General features: G+C 40.2%; 1 protein-coding gene across 1 annotated transcript; it reads right to left on the bottom strand.

Moving 5' to 3' along the window:
• Positions 1-867: 867 nt before the first annotated feature.
• Positions 868-18,494, bottom strand: LOC117509575 (sodium channel subunit beta-3-like). Its single transcript, XM_034169312.1, has 3 exons — positions 18,337-18,494; positions 1,333-1,514; positions 868-1,244 (listed from the first exon to the last, which is right to left on the bottom strand). The coding sequence occupies exons 1-3, from the start codon at positions 18,389-18,391 to the stop codon at positions 912-914; spliced, it is 570 nt and encodes a 189-aa protein (XP_034025203.1). The 5' UTR covers positions 18,392-18,494; the 3' UTR covers positions 868-911.
• Positions 18,495-19,367: the final 873 nt, after the last annotated feature.

The following is a 19,367-nucleotide window of genomic DNA, read 5'->3' as shown; positions in this document are numbered from 1 at the left end:
TTGCTCAGTGTGGATTTTTTCAGTGTGGAGCTATTAAAGAAACACGCCAACGTTGATAAGAAAAACAGATAATGTATGAGACATGCAATTCTTATGGTTTGAAAAATTTAGAATATTTTAAGTTCTTAATTCCCATTCCTACTGCCCACATTCTGAAAACAGCAAGCGCCTTTCCTCTCATGCATGTGAATGTGCCCATCAGCAGTCTACAAAAACTCTCAAGAGTCAAGCAGAGTTATTAGGGTGCTAATGTGGAGCCATATTTAAATTCATGCTTATAGGTGGGTTCACAGCATGCACACATTTTTTTTTCTTTGTAAACTATGAAATATTGAAAACTGAAATGCAAAATATTACCATACCACTTCACCTCAGGGAGCTTTGGTGTCCACGGTCCAACTTGTGCACTTTGCGGCACTACACAAAGATACTTTATCTCACCAGAAAACCTCACATAAGTGCGCTGTTGAAACAGCAGCACACGAGGTTCCTGCACATACTGTCTCTTTAAAGCGTATAACAGGTAAGAATCTGATTGGTTTATTTCATGTTCATATTCTGAAACACACCCATGACTAATTAAGTGATTAAATACAAATGCATTGCATCCTGTGCATTACTTTTTGCTCAGATTGTGAAAATTGGATTTGGACACGCCCCAAATATACTGTTGTGCATCGTGCCATAGATGGTCAAGATCGGGCCCGAAGGATATTATTATGAGTCTTTTTTCATATTATTATCAAATGTCTGCATGATTTTATTCTGATGCCAAATTTAAAGTGTGAGCCTAATTGTTATTTTTTTCCTTTTTGTGTATTCAATTGATACAACAAACAAAGTTTATTAAATGTGTGATATTATGATACTACCCTGAAATAACTGCTGTTCACTGTACAAAAATATGAGTGTCAAAAGTTGGGGCTGAAATAAAATGTTTTGCCTTCATCCCCAGTCTCCCCTATCCTAACACAAAACCAGGGTGGAATGACATAGAATGAACTGTTAGCCTCACCTTTCTCTTTCACGTTCAACTTGATTACCTTGGTCTTGGTGACAGAGGGACTGTAGTATTCAAATTTAAACTTGCGATTCACTTGGCACTCATAGGTACCGCTGTCGTTATACGTGACGTTCAGGATTGTAATAGAGACGTCCTGTAAGTCCCGGCTCCCGTTCCACAGCAGACGGCCCTGCCACGGCCCCTCCAGCTCCAGCGTCTTTTCATTCTTATACTGGAAAATCTACCAAAGAGGATTGGAAGGCAAATTAAAAAACACACCACAATAAACACACTAACGGTTTCACATCAGTGCTGCAGCGGGAACCTACAAGTATACGATCCTGAGTTTTGTTTGAGTCTTTCTGGGGCAGGTAGTACCAGTCCACATGTGTCATTGCTATGACCTCCTCCCTCTGCATGCATGAGATGCAGGTCAGCTTCATGGCCATTCCCAAGACCACGTCCGCCTCCGATGACGGGACATCTACACACACTGGCTGACCCGGATGAACTGGAAGAACACAGAAATACGAGGTCTATTAGAAAAGAAACCGACAGTTTTATAAAAAAAAAAAAAAACTATATGGATTTGAATCACATGCGAGTACACCAGACATGCTTGAACCCTCGTGCGCATGTGTGAGTTTTTTCACGCGTGTCGGTGATGTCATTCGCCTGTGGGCAGGCTTTGAGTGAGCACTGGTCCAGCCCTCTCGGCTGAAATCCTTTGTCTGAGACGCTGCTGGAAACGGCGTGCGTTGCTTTATCAAAATTTTTTCAGGGCCTGTGAGGGATATCCGAGTGGACACTATTCGAGAAATTCAGCTGGTTTTCGGTGTAAAGTTTAACGGGTGATGAGAGATTGTGGAGTTTCTTTCGCTTTAAGCACAGCCCACAAAGCAGATCGGCGCGGTCGGAGGTGGCGTCCATCTGGCTGTTTCGAGCTGAAAACATCCTAATTTAAGGCTCTGTTCACCCAGGACGTCGTCAGAGAACAGAGAAGTTTCAGACGAAGTCGGCATGAGGAGTTTATGCGGACATTCCACTGTTAAAGGAGATTTTGTAATGAAAGAACGTGCGGGCAAATTCGGCGAGTAGGTTCCGTGACGACGACACAAATCCGTCTGCGCCACGACAGGAAAAACACCTCCGTGTTGAAAACCATTTGTAAAATTCAGGCGGCTTTTGATGGCTTTCAACAAGTGAGTATCTGAGAAATTGTTTAACAGCTGGGCATGTTCCAACTTGCCCATTAAGGTTTCCAACGGAGGTGTTTTTCCTGTCGCGACCCCCCGCGGTCGGGTCCGGCCCGACATGCGAATCTGCCCGCACGTTCTGTCATTACAAAATCTCCTTTAACAGTAGAATGTCTGGATAAACTCCTCATGCCGACGACTTCTGAAACTTATCTGTTCTCTGACGACGACCTGGGTGAACAGAGCCTGAAATGTGGAAGTTTTCAGCTTGAAACAGCGAGACGCCGCCGCCTCGGAGCGCAGATCGCCATCAGGCGCCGTGGGCCGTCCTTAAAGCGACACTACCAGACCAAAATCTCTCATCAGCCGTTAAAATTTTTACCGAAAACCAGCTGAATTTATCGAATGGTGTCCACTCAGTTGTGCCTTACAGTTTTTGAAAAAATCTTTATCAAACAAAGCAGCAGTCTCTGAGCCATTCCTAAACAATGAAAAAATCGACGAGAGGGTGGGCCACTCCTCACTCAAAGACTGCCCACAGGCGAATGACGTAACCGACAGGCGTGAAAAAACTCTCACATGCCCACGAGGGTTCAAGCATGTCTGATGTAATCACACGTGATTCAAATCCATATGGTTTTTGAAAAAAATAATAAGGTCGGATACTTTTGTAACAGACCTCGTATTCCATATTTTCAGTTTAGCAGAAAACAGGTGAAATCTTGGCTGAAAATGTTGTCTGATGGATAATTTATGAATAATTGCACATGGGGTAACAAGCATGGAAAGCTGTTTATTAAGGCTCAAATTATTCTACTTGTAAGAATAAAGTAATGTTTTATGACCTACCAGAAATGTTTAAAATGAAGTAATTGTGATGTATATATATTTCTTAATTTGGTGGTGTGGCGACATTTTTATTTAGTTATTTTGATGTGGGATTTTTTTTTTAATTCAGTTTTATTTTTTTATTTAAGATAAGCTACAATTTCAGGTGTACTTTAAAGAAAAGGTCAGGTGTTGTTTTACACAGTTTATATACATAAAGGAATATTTTTCAGTCAAACTGTATGCAGCTCATTCTGTTAAAAATCAAGTGAAAATCCTATCATGAACTAGGAAACGTAAATTGTATTGAATCGGGTTGAGTGCATCATTCCAAGTCTAGCAACCAGTAATCTGTGGAAAGAGGAGCAACCACAGATTCCTCTTCTTTTGTCCTTCAGTCTTCTGTCCCGACTGTAAAATGAGAGATTGTGTAATTGTCCCTTTTGGGCTACAGCATCAACATGGTGATACAACATGGCGGCCTCCATGAGAGAACCCACTCCCACGTACAGCAGTGTTAAGAATAATAGTAGTGCAATGTGTCTAAAAAAGATTAATCCAGGTTTTGAGTACATTTCTTATTGTTAAATGTGAAACAAGGTACCAGTAGATTCAGTAGATTCTCACAAATCCAACAACACCAAGCATTCATGATATGCACACTCTTAAGGCTATGAAACTGGGCTATAAGTAAAAAAAAAAAGTAGAAAAGGGGGTGTTCACAATAATAATAGCAGCTGCTGTTGATGTTACAAACTCAAAACTGTTATGTTCAAACTGCTTTTTTAGCAATCCTGTGAATCACTAAACTAGTATTTAGTTGTATAACCCCTGGCAAAAATTATGGAATCACCGGCCTCGGAGGATGTTCATTCAGTTGTTTAATTTTGTAGAAAAAAAAAACAGATCACAGACATGACACAAAACTAAAGTCATTTCAAATGGCAACTTTCTGGCTTTAAGAAACACTATAAGAAATCAGGAAAAAAATTGTGGCAGTCAGTAACGGTTAGTTTTTTAGACCAAGCAGAGGGAAAAAATATGGACTCACTCAATTCTGAGGAAAAAATTATGGAATCATGAAAAACAAAAGAACACTCCAACACATCACTAGTATTTTGTTGCACCACCTCTGGCTTTTATAACAGCTTGCAGTCTCTGAGGCATGGACTTAATGAGTGACAAACAGTACTCTTCATCAATCTGGCTCCAACTTTCTCTGATTGCTGTTGCCAGATCAGCTTTGCAGGTTGGAGCCTTGTCATGGACCATTTTCTTCAACTTCCACCAAAGATTTTCAATTGGATTAAGATCCAGACTATTTGCAGGCCATGATATTGACCCTATGTGTCTTTTTGCAAGGAATGTTTTCACAGTTTTTGCTCTATGGCAAGATGCATTATCATCTTGAAAAATGATTTCAACATCCCCAAACATCCTTACAATTGATGGGATAAGAAAAGCGTCCAAAATATCAACATAAACTTGTGCATTTATTGATGATGTAATGACAGCCATCTCCCCCCCCAGTGCCTTTACCTGACATGCAGCCCCACATCATCAATGACTGTGGAAATTTACATGTTCTCTTCAGGCAGTCATCTTTATAAATCTCATTGGAACGGCACCAAACAAAAGTTCCAGCATCATCACCTTGCCCAATGCAGATTCGAGATTCATCACTGAATATGACTTTCATCCAGTCATCCACAGTCCACGATTGCTTTTCCTTAGCCCATTGTAACCTTGTTTTTTTCTGTTTAGGTGTTAATGATGGCTTTCATTTAGCTTTTCTGTATGTAAATCCCATTTCCTTTAGGCGGTTTCTTACAGTTCGGTCACAGACGTTGACTCCAGTTTCCTCCCATTCGTTCCTCATTTGTTTTGTTGTGCATTTTCAATTTTTGAGACATATTGCTTTAAGTTTTCTGTTTTGACGCTTTGATGTCTTTCTTGGTCTACCAGTATGTTTGCCTTTAACAACCTTCCCATGTTGTTTGTATTTGGTCCAGAGTTTAGACACAGCTGACTGTGAACAACCAACATCTTTTGCAACATTGCGTGATGATTTACCCTCTTTTAAGAGTTTGATAATCCTCTCCTTTGTTTCAGTTGACATCTCTCATGTAGGAGCCATGATTCATGTCAGTCCACTTGGTGCAACAGCTCTCCAAGGTGTGATCACTCTTTTTTAGATGCAGACTAACGAGCAGATCTGATTTGATGCAGGTGTTAGTTTTGGGGATGAAAATTTACAGGGTGATTCCATAATTTATTCCTCAGAATTGAGTGAGTCCATATTTTTTTCCCTCTGCTTGGTCTAAAAAAGTAACTGTTACTGACTGCCACAATTTTTTTTTCTTGATTTCTTATAGTGTTTCTTAAAGCCATACAGTTGACATTTGAAATGACTTTAGTTTTGTGTCATGTCTGTGATCTGCTTTTTTCCTACAAAATTAAACAACTGAATGAACATCCTCCGAGGCCGGTGATTCCATAATTTTTGCCAGGGGTTGTACGTGTGTGTATATATTTTCCAACTTATTTCCATTGATGAAACTCCTCATTTTCTGTCCGAAAGCTTATTAGGAGATGAGTGTGTTCAGGGCTCCCTGTTTGTTTACAAAATACACACGTTACAGACCTTGAAATCCAACAGCAGGGATTGATATTATCATGGGAGCGCTGTGCGACGTCTCGCACCGTGAGAAGTCCTTAAAGCGACAGTATCACCTCAAAATCTCTCATCAGCCGTTAAAATTTTCACCGAAAACCAGCTTAATTTTTCGAACTGTGTCCACTTCGATGTGTCTCACAGGTTTAGAAAAAATTTTGATCAAACAAAGCGCCAGTCTCTCAGCAACTTCTCAGACAAAGGAATTCCGACGAGGGGCTGGACGACTCCTCCCACAAGGAGTGCTCACAGGCGAATGACGTCACCGACAGGCATGGAAAAACTCACGCATGCGCACGAGGGTTCAAGCATGTCTGACGTAAAAACATATGAATGAAATCCATATAGTTTTTGAAAAAAATAAAAAGGACCTATACTTTATTGACAGCCCTCGTATGTACATGTGCTTTCTTTTTTTTATCAAATTAACAAAAAAATTGAGAAAACATGTTTCACATTGTCATTATGGGGTATTGTGTGTAGAACTTTGTGGAAAAAAATGAATTTCATCCATTTTGGAATAAGGCTGTAATATAACAAAATGTGAAAAAGTGAAGCGCTGTGAATACTTTCCAGATGCACTGTATTAGCCATAGCTAGCATGGCAATTTCAAAAATAGTTGGATGTGTTTGGGCTTCCTGGTATAAATCCCCCACCCCCTCCAAAAAACCTAGCTTTTCTTTTTTGTCACACACTAGACTGTAATTTTGACACTGTGAGATGAAGCGTTTTGAGGTTTGGGTGCAGCTATGCACTCTGAGTACTTCATCTTATAAAACCATTGCGAGTGCACTGAACTGTGAACATGAGCTGACTTTATTCTTGCATCCTGACCCAGTCATGGTGATAAATCAGACATGAATATACTGTACAACTGCAGGCTTTCCTTTTCACATTCTGGGCAATTCAGGTAAATATATGAGCTTCCTCTTAACACAATTTAATAAAAAAAAAAAGATGAAATGCTGTTGTCATTCATCTTATAGGGACGTTCAACTAAAAACTGCCCCCCGCCCACCCTCATACACAAAAACTGCCTGAGCCACTGATGTTATCATCAGTGTGTGTATATACAGAATATATTATAAAAATGTAATGACTGTACTTGTATTACATTTTTGCATGTAGTGAAAAACATGTGGCCCAGTCATCCTACCTTTGGGCTGCACTTCTCCCACTCTTATGTCCAACAGAAATCTCAGACACATTTTGAAATATAACCCCAACAGATGACACAAATTCAATTATGCAGCTCTATGAGCACCACAGAGACTCCAGTCACAGTACCGATTGCAAACCCAAGATCACTGACGCAAGTAAGCACTAATGACGGCCTCAGCCCATTAGAGGAGGAAGGAACTGAGGGAACTGTGGGTAGTATAGCAGAGATGTGAGGGTCTAAAAAGCAATCAGTGCAGCCTGAGGAGGAATAAGGGTGGAAATACACTCAACAAAAATATAAACGCAACACTTTTGGTTTTGCTCCCATTTTGTATGAGATGAACTCAAAGATCTAAAACTTTTTCCACATACACAATATCACCATTTCCCTCAAATATTGTTCACAAACCAGTCTAAATCTGTGATAGTGAGCACTTCTCCTTTGCTGAGATAATCCATCCCACCTCACAGGTGTGCCATACCAAGGTGCTGATTAGACACCATGATTAGTGCACAGGTGTGCCTTAGACTGTCCACAATAAAAGGCCACTCTGAAAGGTGCAGTTATGTTTTATTGGGGGGGGATACCAGTCAGTATCTGGTGTGACCACCATTTGCCTCATGCAGTGCAACACATCTCCTTCGCATAGAGTTAATCAGGTTGTCAGTTGTGGCCTGTGGAATGTTGGTCCACTCCTCTTCAATGGCTGTGTGAAGTTGCTGGATATTGGCAGGAACTGGTACACGCTGTCGTATACGCCGGTCCAGAGCATCCCAAACATGCTCAATGGGTGACATGTCCAGTGAGTATGCCGGCCATGCAAGAACTGGGACATTTTCAGCTTCCCAGAATTGTGTACAGATCCTTGCAACATGGGGCCGTGCATTATCCTGCTGCAACATGAGGTGATGTTCTTGGATGTATGGCACAACAATGGGCCTCAGGATCTTGTCACGGTATCTCTGTGCATTCAAAATACCATCAATAAAATGCACCTGTGTTCTTCGTCCATAACAGACGCCTGCCCATACCATAACCCCACCGCCACCATGGGCCACTCGATCCACAACATTGACATCAGAAAACCGCTCACCCACACGACGCCACACACACTGTCTGCCATCTGCCCTGAACAGTGTGAACCGGGATTCATCCGTGAAGAGAACACCTCTCCAACGTGCCAAATGCCAGCAAATGTGAGCATTTTCCCACTCAAGTCGGTTACGACGACGAAATGGAGTCAGTCAGGTCGAGACCCCGATGAGGACGACGAGCATGCAGATGAGCTTCCCTGAGACGGTTTCTGACAGTTTGTGCAGAAATTCTTTGGTTATGCAAACCGATTGTTGCAGCAGCTGTCCGAGTGGCTGGTCTCAGACGATCTTGGAGGTGAACATGCTGGATGTGGAGGTCCTGGGCTGGTGTGGTTACACGTGGTCTGCGGTTGTGATGCTGGTTGGATGTACTGCCAAATTCTCTGAAACACCTTTGGAAACGGCTTATGGTAGAGAAATGAACATTCAATACACGAGCAACAGCTCTGGTTGACATTCCTGCTGTCAGCATGCCAATTGCACGCTCCCTCAAATCTTGCGACATCTGTGGCATTGTGCTGTGTGATAAAACTGCACCTTTCAGAGTGGCCTTTTATTGTGGGCAGTCTAAGGCACACCTGTGCACTAATCATGGTGTCTAATCAGCATCTTGATATGGCACACCTGTGAGGTGGGATGGATTATCTCAGCAAAGGAGAAGTGCTCACTATCACAGATTTAGACTGGTTTGTGAACAATATTTGAGGGAAATGGTGATATTGTGTATGTGGAAAAAGTTTTAGATGTTTGAGTTCATCTCATACAAAATGGGAGCAAAACCAAAAGTGTTGCGTTTATATTTTTGTTGAGTGTATGTTACAGACATCATATTATTGTGTGAGCAAAGACAGGTCATACTGTTCATAATAGATATTAATGTTTGTAGCCAGATTTTTTTTTTTTTCTGGTTTGCCAAACACTAATATCAGAAGTCTGCAATTGGTCCAGAATGCTGCTGGTAGAATGGTAACCAGGACAGGAAATTTTGACCATATTACACTGATTTTAGCCTCATTTCATCAGCTTCCCGATGTGAGGTCAGATTTTAAGTTTCTGTTATTAACAGACAAAATTCTACACGGACGTGTCACATTTCATAAAACCTCTGCGCTCTCAGGATGCAGGATTACTGTGTGTTCCAAAGGTAAAAAGAAGTCAGCAGGTCAAAGAGCTGCTCCTCATGTGGCTTTTGTGTGGAACAGCATGCCTGTTGAGATAAAGTAGTGTGACTCTTTTACATTATTTGGGGCGCTTTCACTCCTGCAAGTCTGGAACAAGGTCTGAACCAATGTTCATGTTCTTATATGTTTGGTCCCATTAGTTTGGTTTCACATTACATGAAGAAACGTTTCATGACGTGCCTATTTCCTGATGCTGTCATCATCTGTGTAGGTGGTCTGTCCCCATACTGGACACTGATTAGTTTGTACAACCCCTGGCAAAAATTATGGAATCACCGGCCTCGGAGGATGTTCATTCAGTTGTTTAATTTTGTAGAAAAAAAGCAGATCACAGACATGACACAAAACTAAAGTAATTTCAAATGGCAACTTTCTGGCTTTAAGAAACACTATAAGAAATCAAGAAAAAAAGATTGTGGCAGTCAGTAACGGTTACTTTTTTAGACCAAGCAGAGGAAAAAAATATGGACTCACTCAATTCTGAGGAATAAATTCTGGAATCACCCTGTAAATTTTCATCCCCAAAACTAACACCTGCATCAAATCACATCTGCTTGTTAGTCTGCATCTAAAAAGAAGTGATCACACCTTGGAGAGCTGTTGCACCAAGTGGACTGACATGAATCATGGCTCCAACACAAGAGATGTCAGTTGAAACAAAGGAGAAGATTATCAAACTCTTAAAAGAGGGTAAATCATCACGCAATGTTGCAAAAGATGTTGGTTGTTCACAGTCAGCTGTGTCTAAACTCTGGACCAAATACAAACAACATGGGAAGGTTGTTAAAGGCAAACATACTGGTAGACCAAGGAAGACATCAAAGCGTCAAGACAGAAAACTTAAAGCAATATGTCTCAAAAATTGAAAATGCACAACAAAACAAATGAGGAACGAATGGGAGGAAACTGGAGTCAACGTCTGTGACCGAACTGTAAGAAACCGCCTAAAGGAAATGGGATTTACATACAGAAAAGCTAAACGAAAGCCATCATTAACACCTAAACAGAAAAAAACAAGGTTACAATGGGCTAAAGAAAAGCAATCGTGGACTGTGGATAACTGGATGAAAGTCATATTTAGTGATGAATCTCGAATCTGCATTGGGCAAGGTGATGATGCTGGAACTTGTTGTTGTTTGGTGCCATTCCAATGAGATTTATAAAGATGACTGCCTGAAGACAACATGTAAATTTCCACAGTCATTGATGATATGGGGCTGCATGTCATGTAAAGGCACTGGGGAGATGGCTGTCATTACATCATCAATAAATGCACAAGTTTACGTTGATATTTTGGACACTTTTCTGATGTTTAAGGATGATGAAATCATTTTTCAAGAAGATAATGCATCTTGCCATAGAGCAAAAACTGTGAAAACATTCCTTGCAAAAAGACACATAGGGTCAATTTCATGACATAGGGTCAATGTCAACGAGCAAATCTGATTTGATGCAGGTGTTAGTTTGGGGGATGAAAATTTACAGGGTGATTCCATAATTTATTCCTCAGAATTGAGTGAGTCCATATTTTTTTCCTCTGCTTGGTCTAAAAAAGTAACCGTTACTGACTGCCACAATCTTTTTTTCTTGATTTCTTATAGTGTTTCTTAAAACCAGAAAGTTGCCATTTGAAATGACTTTAGTTTTGTGTCATGTCTGTGATCTGCTTTTTTTCTACAAAATTAAACAACAGAATGAACATCCTCCGAGGCCGGTGATTCCATAATTTTTGCCAGGGGTTGTAGATGTGTACATCTGACAATAGTTAGATTTTGCCATTTGAGGAAATAAAGAACCCTTCCATTTGAACAGGGAAAAATGAAGAAACAGATTCCTTTCATTGCAACTACACTGTTGTGGTTTTACCAGCAACACACAAAGACACTTGTCTGATGTACCTGTTGTTTTATCTTTAATGAGCAAACAAGACAGACGGTAATGCAGAGAGTCACCCAGTTTCAATGTGGTAAATTATGTTATTTATTGCCTGTTTTCTTCTTCCACTTTATAATGGGTAACAACAACTAGCCAAACTACCCAAAAAGTGTTTTCACATTAAAACCAAACCGAACCATGGTTCTGTTTGATCTGGACTAAGACCATCTCTTTTGGTGTGACCAAATGTTACGTCAAAACTACTTCACGGATACAACATCACGATGTAAAACCAGGATCAGGAAGACACTATTATGTTTCAGTTTGTGAATTAAATATCAGATTGCAACATCTTGATCAGTCAGACAATTCTGGAGCAGTATGCACAGTGGTGGGCACAGCTAAGTAAAGCGTTAGCTTCGATAACAGCTAATCAGCTAACTGAAAAGTTATCTTTTATAAAGCTAAACCGATAAACCACCCAAATATTTATCAGAAGCAACAGCTAATTAATAACTTTCAGTGTTGTCTCTGGCACACTCACAACAATTTATGTCTTTGTGCACCCTGCCCACTACTAGAAGCTCCTATTTACTACATATTTTGCAGCGGTGAAGCAGCTGTGAGGAGCTAAGCGCAACTCTACACACAGACAAAACAAACCATTATTCCTTAATAGGATACAACCATGCCACGGTGAGGCAGAGGTCTTGGAAAATAAAGCAGTTCTGACTTATGGTTTTGATTAAAAAAAAACTTAAAAAATAACTCCATTAACGACAATTCTGTCATTTGTACAAAGTTAAAAAATAACACATATCTTTTAATTTTAAATAATACACTAATTCTGAAGTTTTGTAACAAACACAGACAGATGCCAAAGGGATTATGGGTAAATGAGCATCCGCTAACACTGATTAGTTGACTCATCCATTCTATGTAAAAGCCAATACGTTAATGTAACGTGAAATGTGTGTTGGTATTTACATATAAATGTGCTTTTGTAAAATATGCTATTTTATTCATATGTAAAAGAAAAAGCCATTTGCAAAAGCCAAAAGTTGTGATCTTTCAACCATCTGATATAACCGGGGTCAAAATGCATAGAACACTGCCATCTACTGGCGCCCAGATGCTCAGACCCTTACCCATAATCATTTGCGTACCAGTTTTTTTTTTTTTGTTTTTTTTTTTGCGCCCCAGAGAGTTGCTGCTGTTTAACCAACAGAATCCACAATGACAACTGTAAATGAACATTATACACCCAAAATGTACATTTTTATTTCTTTAGCTGCTGCAACAGCTCTCAGTCATGCAAAGGATTATGGGATATCTCAATACATAGGGTGAATACTGCCATGAATACTACTGGCCAGTAGATGGCAGCAGAGACTGTGTAAATTTGCCAAAACAAACATTCCAAATTATCTGTGTGCTATGTGTAATCTGCGTGAAGCAACCTGAGCTTCTTCTGGCATTTTTACATAAAACAAACATAATAACGTCTATAAACCCAGAGAATATATTCACGAGAGTTTTAAGCAAAATATACAAGGAGTTAAATGCTGTTGTCCGTGTGGAGCCTGATCAGAATGTCTCAAATGCATTTCTCCTGTCATGATTGTACTGAGATTACCCATAATGCACCTGGACACAGCATGTCCACACTAAAACCTTCAAAATTAGTGCAGTATTTTAAAACTAAAACATATAGCTGATGTTTTCACTTTATAAAACTTAAGAAGTGACGTTAATTTAAATAACATGTCCGAAATTAGTTTTGTTAAAATTTTAACCATAAGTTAAAACTGTATGCCTCTGGATGACTTGGGTAATATTGCCAGTGAGTTAGTATGGTGTCAAGAGCAATTATCTTGTGACCAGTTCTTCTCTAACTACAGAGAATAGAGCGGTTTCTCCTGAAACCAGCTTTTCTGGTTACAGAGAACATGGCTGTTTATCTGCTACAAAATATTTAACAGGTAAGTGTTAAAATCCTTTATCAGACTTAACAAATGTTTTTCACTGATTAAGAGTTATTCACTTCACCTACAAAAATCTGTTAGTGCTCTAAAAATTATAGGAACAAAATTTATTGGAAGGTAATTGGTCCGATGATGGTTTTCAAAGTTATCAGAAAAGATAATCCGATAATGAAAACATTAGCTTCGATTAGCGGATTAGCAAAACTGTGTCCACCACTGAGCATGCAATTATTGCACTGTGTTGTGGAATCCAGATCCAGGTGAAGTCCAGGTCAAGATGTGAATCACATATCTTTTATTTTGAGTCCTGGTCAACCCTTGGTGGACGTCACAAATCTCAGACTGCTCTTGTCTTATACTTATTTGTACTGAATCATTTGCTTCCCTCAGACTTCTATTAGTCCCATTACTGACGACGAAGGACTTAGTTTCCTCCAGCCTACATTTCTGGGGAATATTAAGAGAGTGTAGGACCCTGCCATCAGTGAGCGTGTTGGCATGTTGTCTCTTAATTTGTTGTTAAGGCCAATGTTACAGTGAGTTAGTTGATCTGACTGAGTGATTTCTGCTTTGCTCTCTATCTGAGATCCTGATTGCTGGATTGGGATGACATCTTGTAAACTGCCAGATAAAGAAGTTGAAAGATCAGATAATCCTGAGAAGTCCATGGAGCTGACTGGGGAGAATGTAACGGCTATTTCATGCATTGGTGGAGTTGTGCTTCACTGACTGAGGTAATGACCTGTTCTGGTGGATTTGATCCGAAAATCTATTGATTTACTTCTGTGTGTGGGTGTAAAGAGCCATGGACAAACTTGCTCTGCAATGTATGGGCAGGTCACACTGATGAGCATCAGCACTGACAGAGTTCGGGAATGTGAATAGATGCGGGATGAATGTGTCACATGTGCAGTGACTCTTCTGCATTGAGGCACCTGCAGTCGACATTGGAAATTCTGAACTTTAGAACTTGCTTGGAGTATACGGGGGCATCTTGTTGGAAGGGTTGGGTATCAATCACACTATTATTATTTTTGCCTTATTTTGCTGAGATTTGCAGTCAGCCGTACTCCCATCCAGGTGCATTGTAATCCATGTAGTGCTCAGAAAACAAGGTTAAAAAATACATCAAATAACTGCAAAGCAGAATGAACAAAATAAATAAGTGTATAACCAGCATATTGTTGATTTTACTTTACCTGAAGTGACACACAGCAATGATGTAAAACATTGTGTTGCTGTCCGTTACTGCTCAGGTTTCATAGACATTGATACTTCCAAGATCTATGAGTCAGACATGAGGGTCATTAATCCATAATCCATAATTAATCCATCATCTCATTTGCTAGGTTCTTTCATTTGTCCAACCACAGCCAATAAGTGGGTGAGCATAGACATCACTGAAAGGAAGCGGTGGTAACTGTTTAGAAGTCCCATGTTCACAGCACAGTTCTTTTATAGAAATCACGAACAGAGCCACCCAATGTAATGGGTGGTTACCTGATGCTGCTTCCTCTCTTCTTCCAAAAACTGGAAAAAAACTTTTGTCTGCTTGAGGTTTCTTCCTATAATCAAAAAACGCTGATGGAGTTTTTCCCATTTGTATTTTGTTTTTTTTTTTTTTTTGTTTGGTTTTTGTTTTTTAATAACAGGAAGAAAAAATATTGTGAAATCAAGCTGTATAAATAAATTTCTTTGAAAAAGCACATAAGCAATGAGTTGACACAACAGAATGATCATTTCTCGGTTTTTGTGACTGTCACTTTAAATTAGGGAGGGGTGTTATTTCAAAAAATTTGGAGATCTATAAATGTTTGCATGGAATATGGAAATATACACAGAATAAACCATAGCAGGATGAATTTTGGGTCATTTGGTTCCAAAAACCCATATGGATGGAGCCAGTGAAGATATTGGGTTAAAAAATTGGCAAAAATATCGACGAAAATGTCATATCTTGAGAACCGCTGCACCTAGAGACTTGAAATTTGGCTCCAAATGTTGCTTGACCCCAAGTTTATATTCAACATCTACAGTACCAATAAGCCTATCTGGTGTTTTTTAAGCGTAATTGACAAAAAAACTAATTTCAGTACATATGTTACGATCAATTCTAACAAACAAAATCTATGTAGTTTTTATTTCAGGAACATCAGTTGAGTACAATCATCACATGTAAAGAATGACATGGCCACAATGAACTAATTATAAGCAACAGAGTGGTTTTCTACGTCAACAGCACATATACGACACACGCATTACTTGAAATTTTCAAACGCACTGTCCATATGGGTTTTTAGAATCAAATGACCCAAAAATTATATTGTTATGGTTTATTCCATGTACATTTACATATTCCATGCAAAAATGTATAGATTTCAAAAATTTTTGAAATAACACCCCTCCCTATTTAAATGGAAAAAAACCCTCGTAAATTATTGTTTTATTGTCGTAATAGTTTTTTCAACCTGTTACAGTGGAATCAATCAATCAATCAGTTTTATTTATATAGCGCCAAATCACAACAAACAGTTGCCCCAAGGCGTTTTATATTGTAAGGCAAGGCCATACAATAATTACGTAAAAACCCCAACGGTCAAAACGACCCCCTGTGAGCAAGCACTTGGCGACAGTGGGAAGGAAAGGAATTTGTTTGGGGTTTCATATTAAACATCCTCAAATACTAGAATTATCAAATTTCAGTGTTACACGTGTCATTTTCCAGTGGTACATCTAAAGGGGGGGGGGGGGGGGTTGAAAGGCTTGAAACCCCCGTTTGAGTTGCTGACCAAAGGTGTGATCAAAAATGGGAAAGGTTTTGCATAAAGAAAAGCTGAATTATGAATGCTGCTGCATGCAGAATGAGAATATTTACAGTATTTAAAATAAAAATGGTCTTAAACATTAATTGGAGTGTCAGTACAGTGTTCCCTCGCTATAACGTGGTTCACCTTTCGCAGCCTCGCAGTTTCGCGGATTTTTTTGTGCAATTTTGCATGCTTTTTTTTTTTAACAGCGCATTGTGTTCTGCGTCCTTATCAGGCGGGCCGGTCGCGGCACCAGTCAGCATCACCGCGATTGCTCTCACTGCCTCCGATGCGCTTTCTGCAGGCTCGGTAAGCGGGTCACTCACACAACCCTCTTGTCTGCTGTGTGGAGCTGTGCCAAATCTGGCAACAGGTCCAGAGACTACGCTCACTGTTTTGATGCAGATGTTGACCGCAGCCGCAGAGCTCCATGGCCACCGAGAGAGGAATTGGATTCTTTGCGGGTCCCGCATCCGTACCTCCGGAGGCAGTGAGCGAAGGGAGAGCACGCGCATTGTGTTCTCTGTGTGTCTGTTTATAATCTTCTCGCTCAGAAGAAAAAAGAGAGTGTTTACACAGGAGAGAAAAGTGAGAAAATGTAATGCCTGTTTGAGAAAAGTGTATAAAGTGTGTAGTGAGGGGTTTTACAGCCTTAAAACATCTATAGTAATTGCAAAAAATAGCGCTGACTACTTCGCGGATTTCACTTATCGCGGGTTATTTTTAGAACGTACCTCCCGCGATAAACAAGGGACCACTGTATTTAGCTTCCCAGATTGCATTAGAATGCAGAAAAAAAAGGCTGTAGATTTTGAAAATTTTCTGAATGGGCACGCCCCTGGACCGGCCCCCAGCTGGGGTGTGTCTTCAGAAGGCCCAACCAAGTCACACACAACTCCCACCCCCACTTTACCCTCACCTAGATCCTCCCCTGGTTTTGGACGTGTGACTCCTTACCACTGATCTGTATATAACACTGGAAAGCTCACTGGCCCACACACTCCGTACAATCCGGCAGCCATTTTGCCACTCCCAACTTACGTGAACCGCACATAGACAGCTTACTAGAACGTCAACAATTTCAAGTAATAACTGAGCTAATTCTCTCATTTACTTATTTTTGTTCTTCGGATAATGCAGGACTGATCCCTCTTAATCTATGCGTGCCATGATTAGCTACTTGATTTATTTTCTTTCTTTCTTTCATTACTTTGACACTTTCTTCCCTTCTATTCTCACTTACTCACATCTCACTGAGACAAATACTCAATTCTAAAAATTATTATCATTCTTTCATCAGTTTATACAAGTTTTATGGAATCATCAGCAATCTTTATATATATATATATATATATATATATATATATATATATGTGTGTGTGTGTGTGTGTGTGTGTGTGTATTGGTACCATATCATGAACAAAAGTGGATGGATAACAAAAGTCATCATAGATAATACAGAAATAGTGGATTTGTTTTAATAGTTGCACTAAAAGAATAAAACACCACTTAACTACGTATAAGACGGTTAGTTTTCCCTGCAATAATATTTATTACACACAACTCTATGAGCTTCAGCCTAATATTAGTAATAAAGGTTGTAGCAACAACGCCTAAAGCTACAAAACTATACACAAGTAGACCTAATCAATGTCTTAAAATAGTTCCTCCAACACAAAACACATGTGGCTACATATGTTGTTAATAAGCTACTTATTATTATTATTATTATTATTATTATTATCATCTTTGCCTATATGCTGGAATAAGGGAGAGAACTCTTCAAATCATTGTTCATTACTTCCCATTTCAATCATACTCACAGGTGAAATGTTAATCCACAGCCTTTGATCTGGCGATTTGCGCAGTTTATAGCTACACATGAAGGTATTTTTTTTAACAAAATTACAAAGAATAAAGTTGCATGCACCTCATTAAAGATCAATACAAAAGACCGTTCAGAAGCGGAACATCAGAGTGGTAATATGGCGGCCGGTTTACGTCAAAAATGTTGGCCAATGAGCGGTCCAGTATTATATAGAGATCAGTGCTCATTACTTGCTCTGTGAGACACACCCACTGACAGCCTGTAGTCTGCTGGAGTGATACGCACCCCCCCCCCCCCCCCCCCAAAAAAAAAAACAAAACAAAACAGGGGGCCTGACCACCAATTACACTTTCTATTATAAAAACATTCTCCAAAGTGGAGTAGGGGCCCGGAGGTGTTTCTGGGAGACTTTCAATGTCAGCTACTGCATTCCTGTGGAACTCAACGCCCCTCTGGACACACAAACACACACACACACAGAGATTTTACGTCATCTCTGTCTCGGAGGATGGCAGCAGAATGGACAGCGAGAAAGAAGAGGGGAACAAAGGGAAAAACTTTGATTTGTGTCTACATAAAACAGGATGGCATCCTTTCTCTGTGTCCATTCTGCTCCCTGTCCAAATGCTTCACTCAAGGATGAAGAGCTGCAACAGACTAATTCCTGGAGCAAAACATGCACAAAGCCACATGAATACTCACCAATTAACGCCAAAAGTAGCAAAGTTTGCAGCTGAAACCTGCTCTGAGTTATCATGTTAAGTTTGTGTGTGTGTGTTTTTTTGCAGAAGTTTTCACGCAGACAAAAGCAGGAAGGTTCAGCACCGAGGACAGCGCCGCTCCTCGGCAGCTCCACGCACCGCTCTCAATCTGCGCCACCGAGCGAGCAGGGCGACGGGCGGAGCTTCGGGAAAGATCTGAGTGCTCATCCACGAACAGAAAGCTTCACTCGTCTCATGGTTCGTCTCTTAAACAACAAACTCCGTCATTCCCTCCAGCTGGTGACGTCAGGCCGGCGCGCGAGCAGCAGCTCTTCTTCTTCCAAAATCCAGATTGATCCCCCCCCAAAAAAAGAAGAAAAACCTGTGGATTCTCCAAAACCAGTTTGGTCGCTCGGTGTAACAGCAGAAAAAGAAGAATAAGTAAACGAATCAAATAAACTCCTTCTTATGCCAGCGATCAGACTATTGATTGTTTCTCCGGATGACTGATGTCATTTCAGGCGTCGCTCGTTTCCTTTTGTTTTCCAGCACTCACGGGCTTCGAGGCGCATGCGTGAGTCACTCCCTCCCACGTTACCGAACGTGCACGGCCTTCCTGTTGACCCGTGGACGGCTGCTCGTGCGTGTTTGCGCTGTTTTGTTTTCGTCGTCTTCCTTTACTGCATGGCTGGTTTGAGCGCACCTGAACGCATCACACGGCATGTTGTTGCCATGTGAAAGTGTGTTTTGCAGCTGGAAGAGTTGATTTAAAGGATGCGTTCACTTTTTTACTCACCCCAGATGACTGGTTTGCAAGAATTTTTATTTTATTTATTTTTTATAATTTTTTAATTAAGTGTAGGATGGAATGAGCGTGTGAGAGGCAGCAGTTACAAAAATTCACTATGCACTCAAACTGTAAACTCTGTGCCCTTAAAATGGCAAGGAAGCCATACAGCTACATGAATAGCCACATCCTAATTTATGCTGCACTTTCAGGTAGAAAAAATGCAAAGTGCTTCACATAATAAA

Source organism: Thalassophryne amazonica, chromosome 4 (assembly GCF_902500255.1).
Source record: "Thalassophryne amazonica chromosome 4, fThaAma1.1, whole genome shotgun sequence".
In the NCBI taxonomy this organism is placed as follows: Eukaryota; Metazoa; Chordata; class Actinopteri; order Batrachoidiformes; family Batrachoididae; genus Thalassophryne; species Thalassophryne amazonica.
This window is presented reverse-complemented; position numbering and strand designations above follow the sequence as displayed.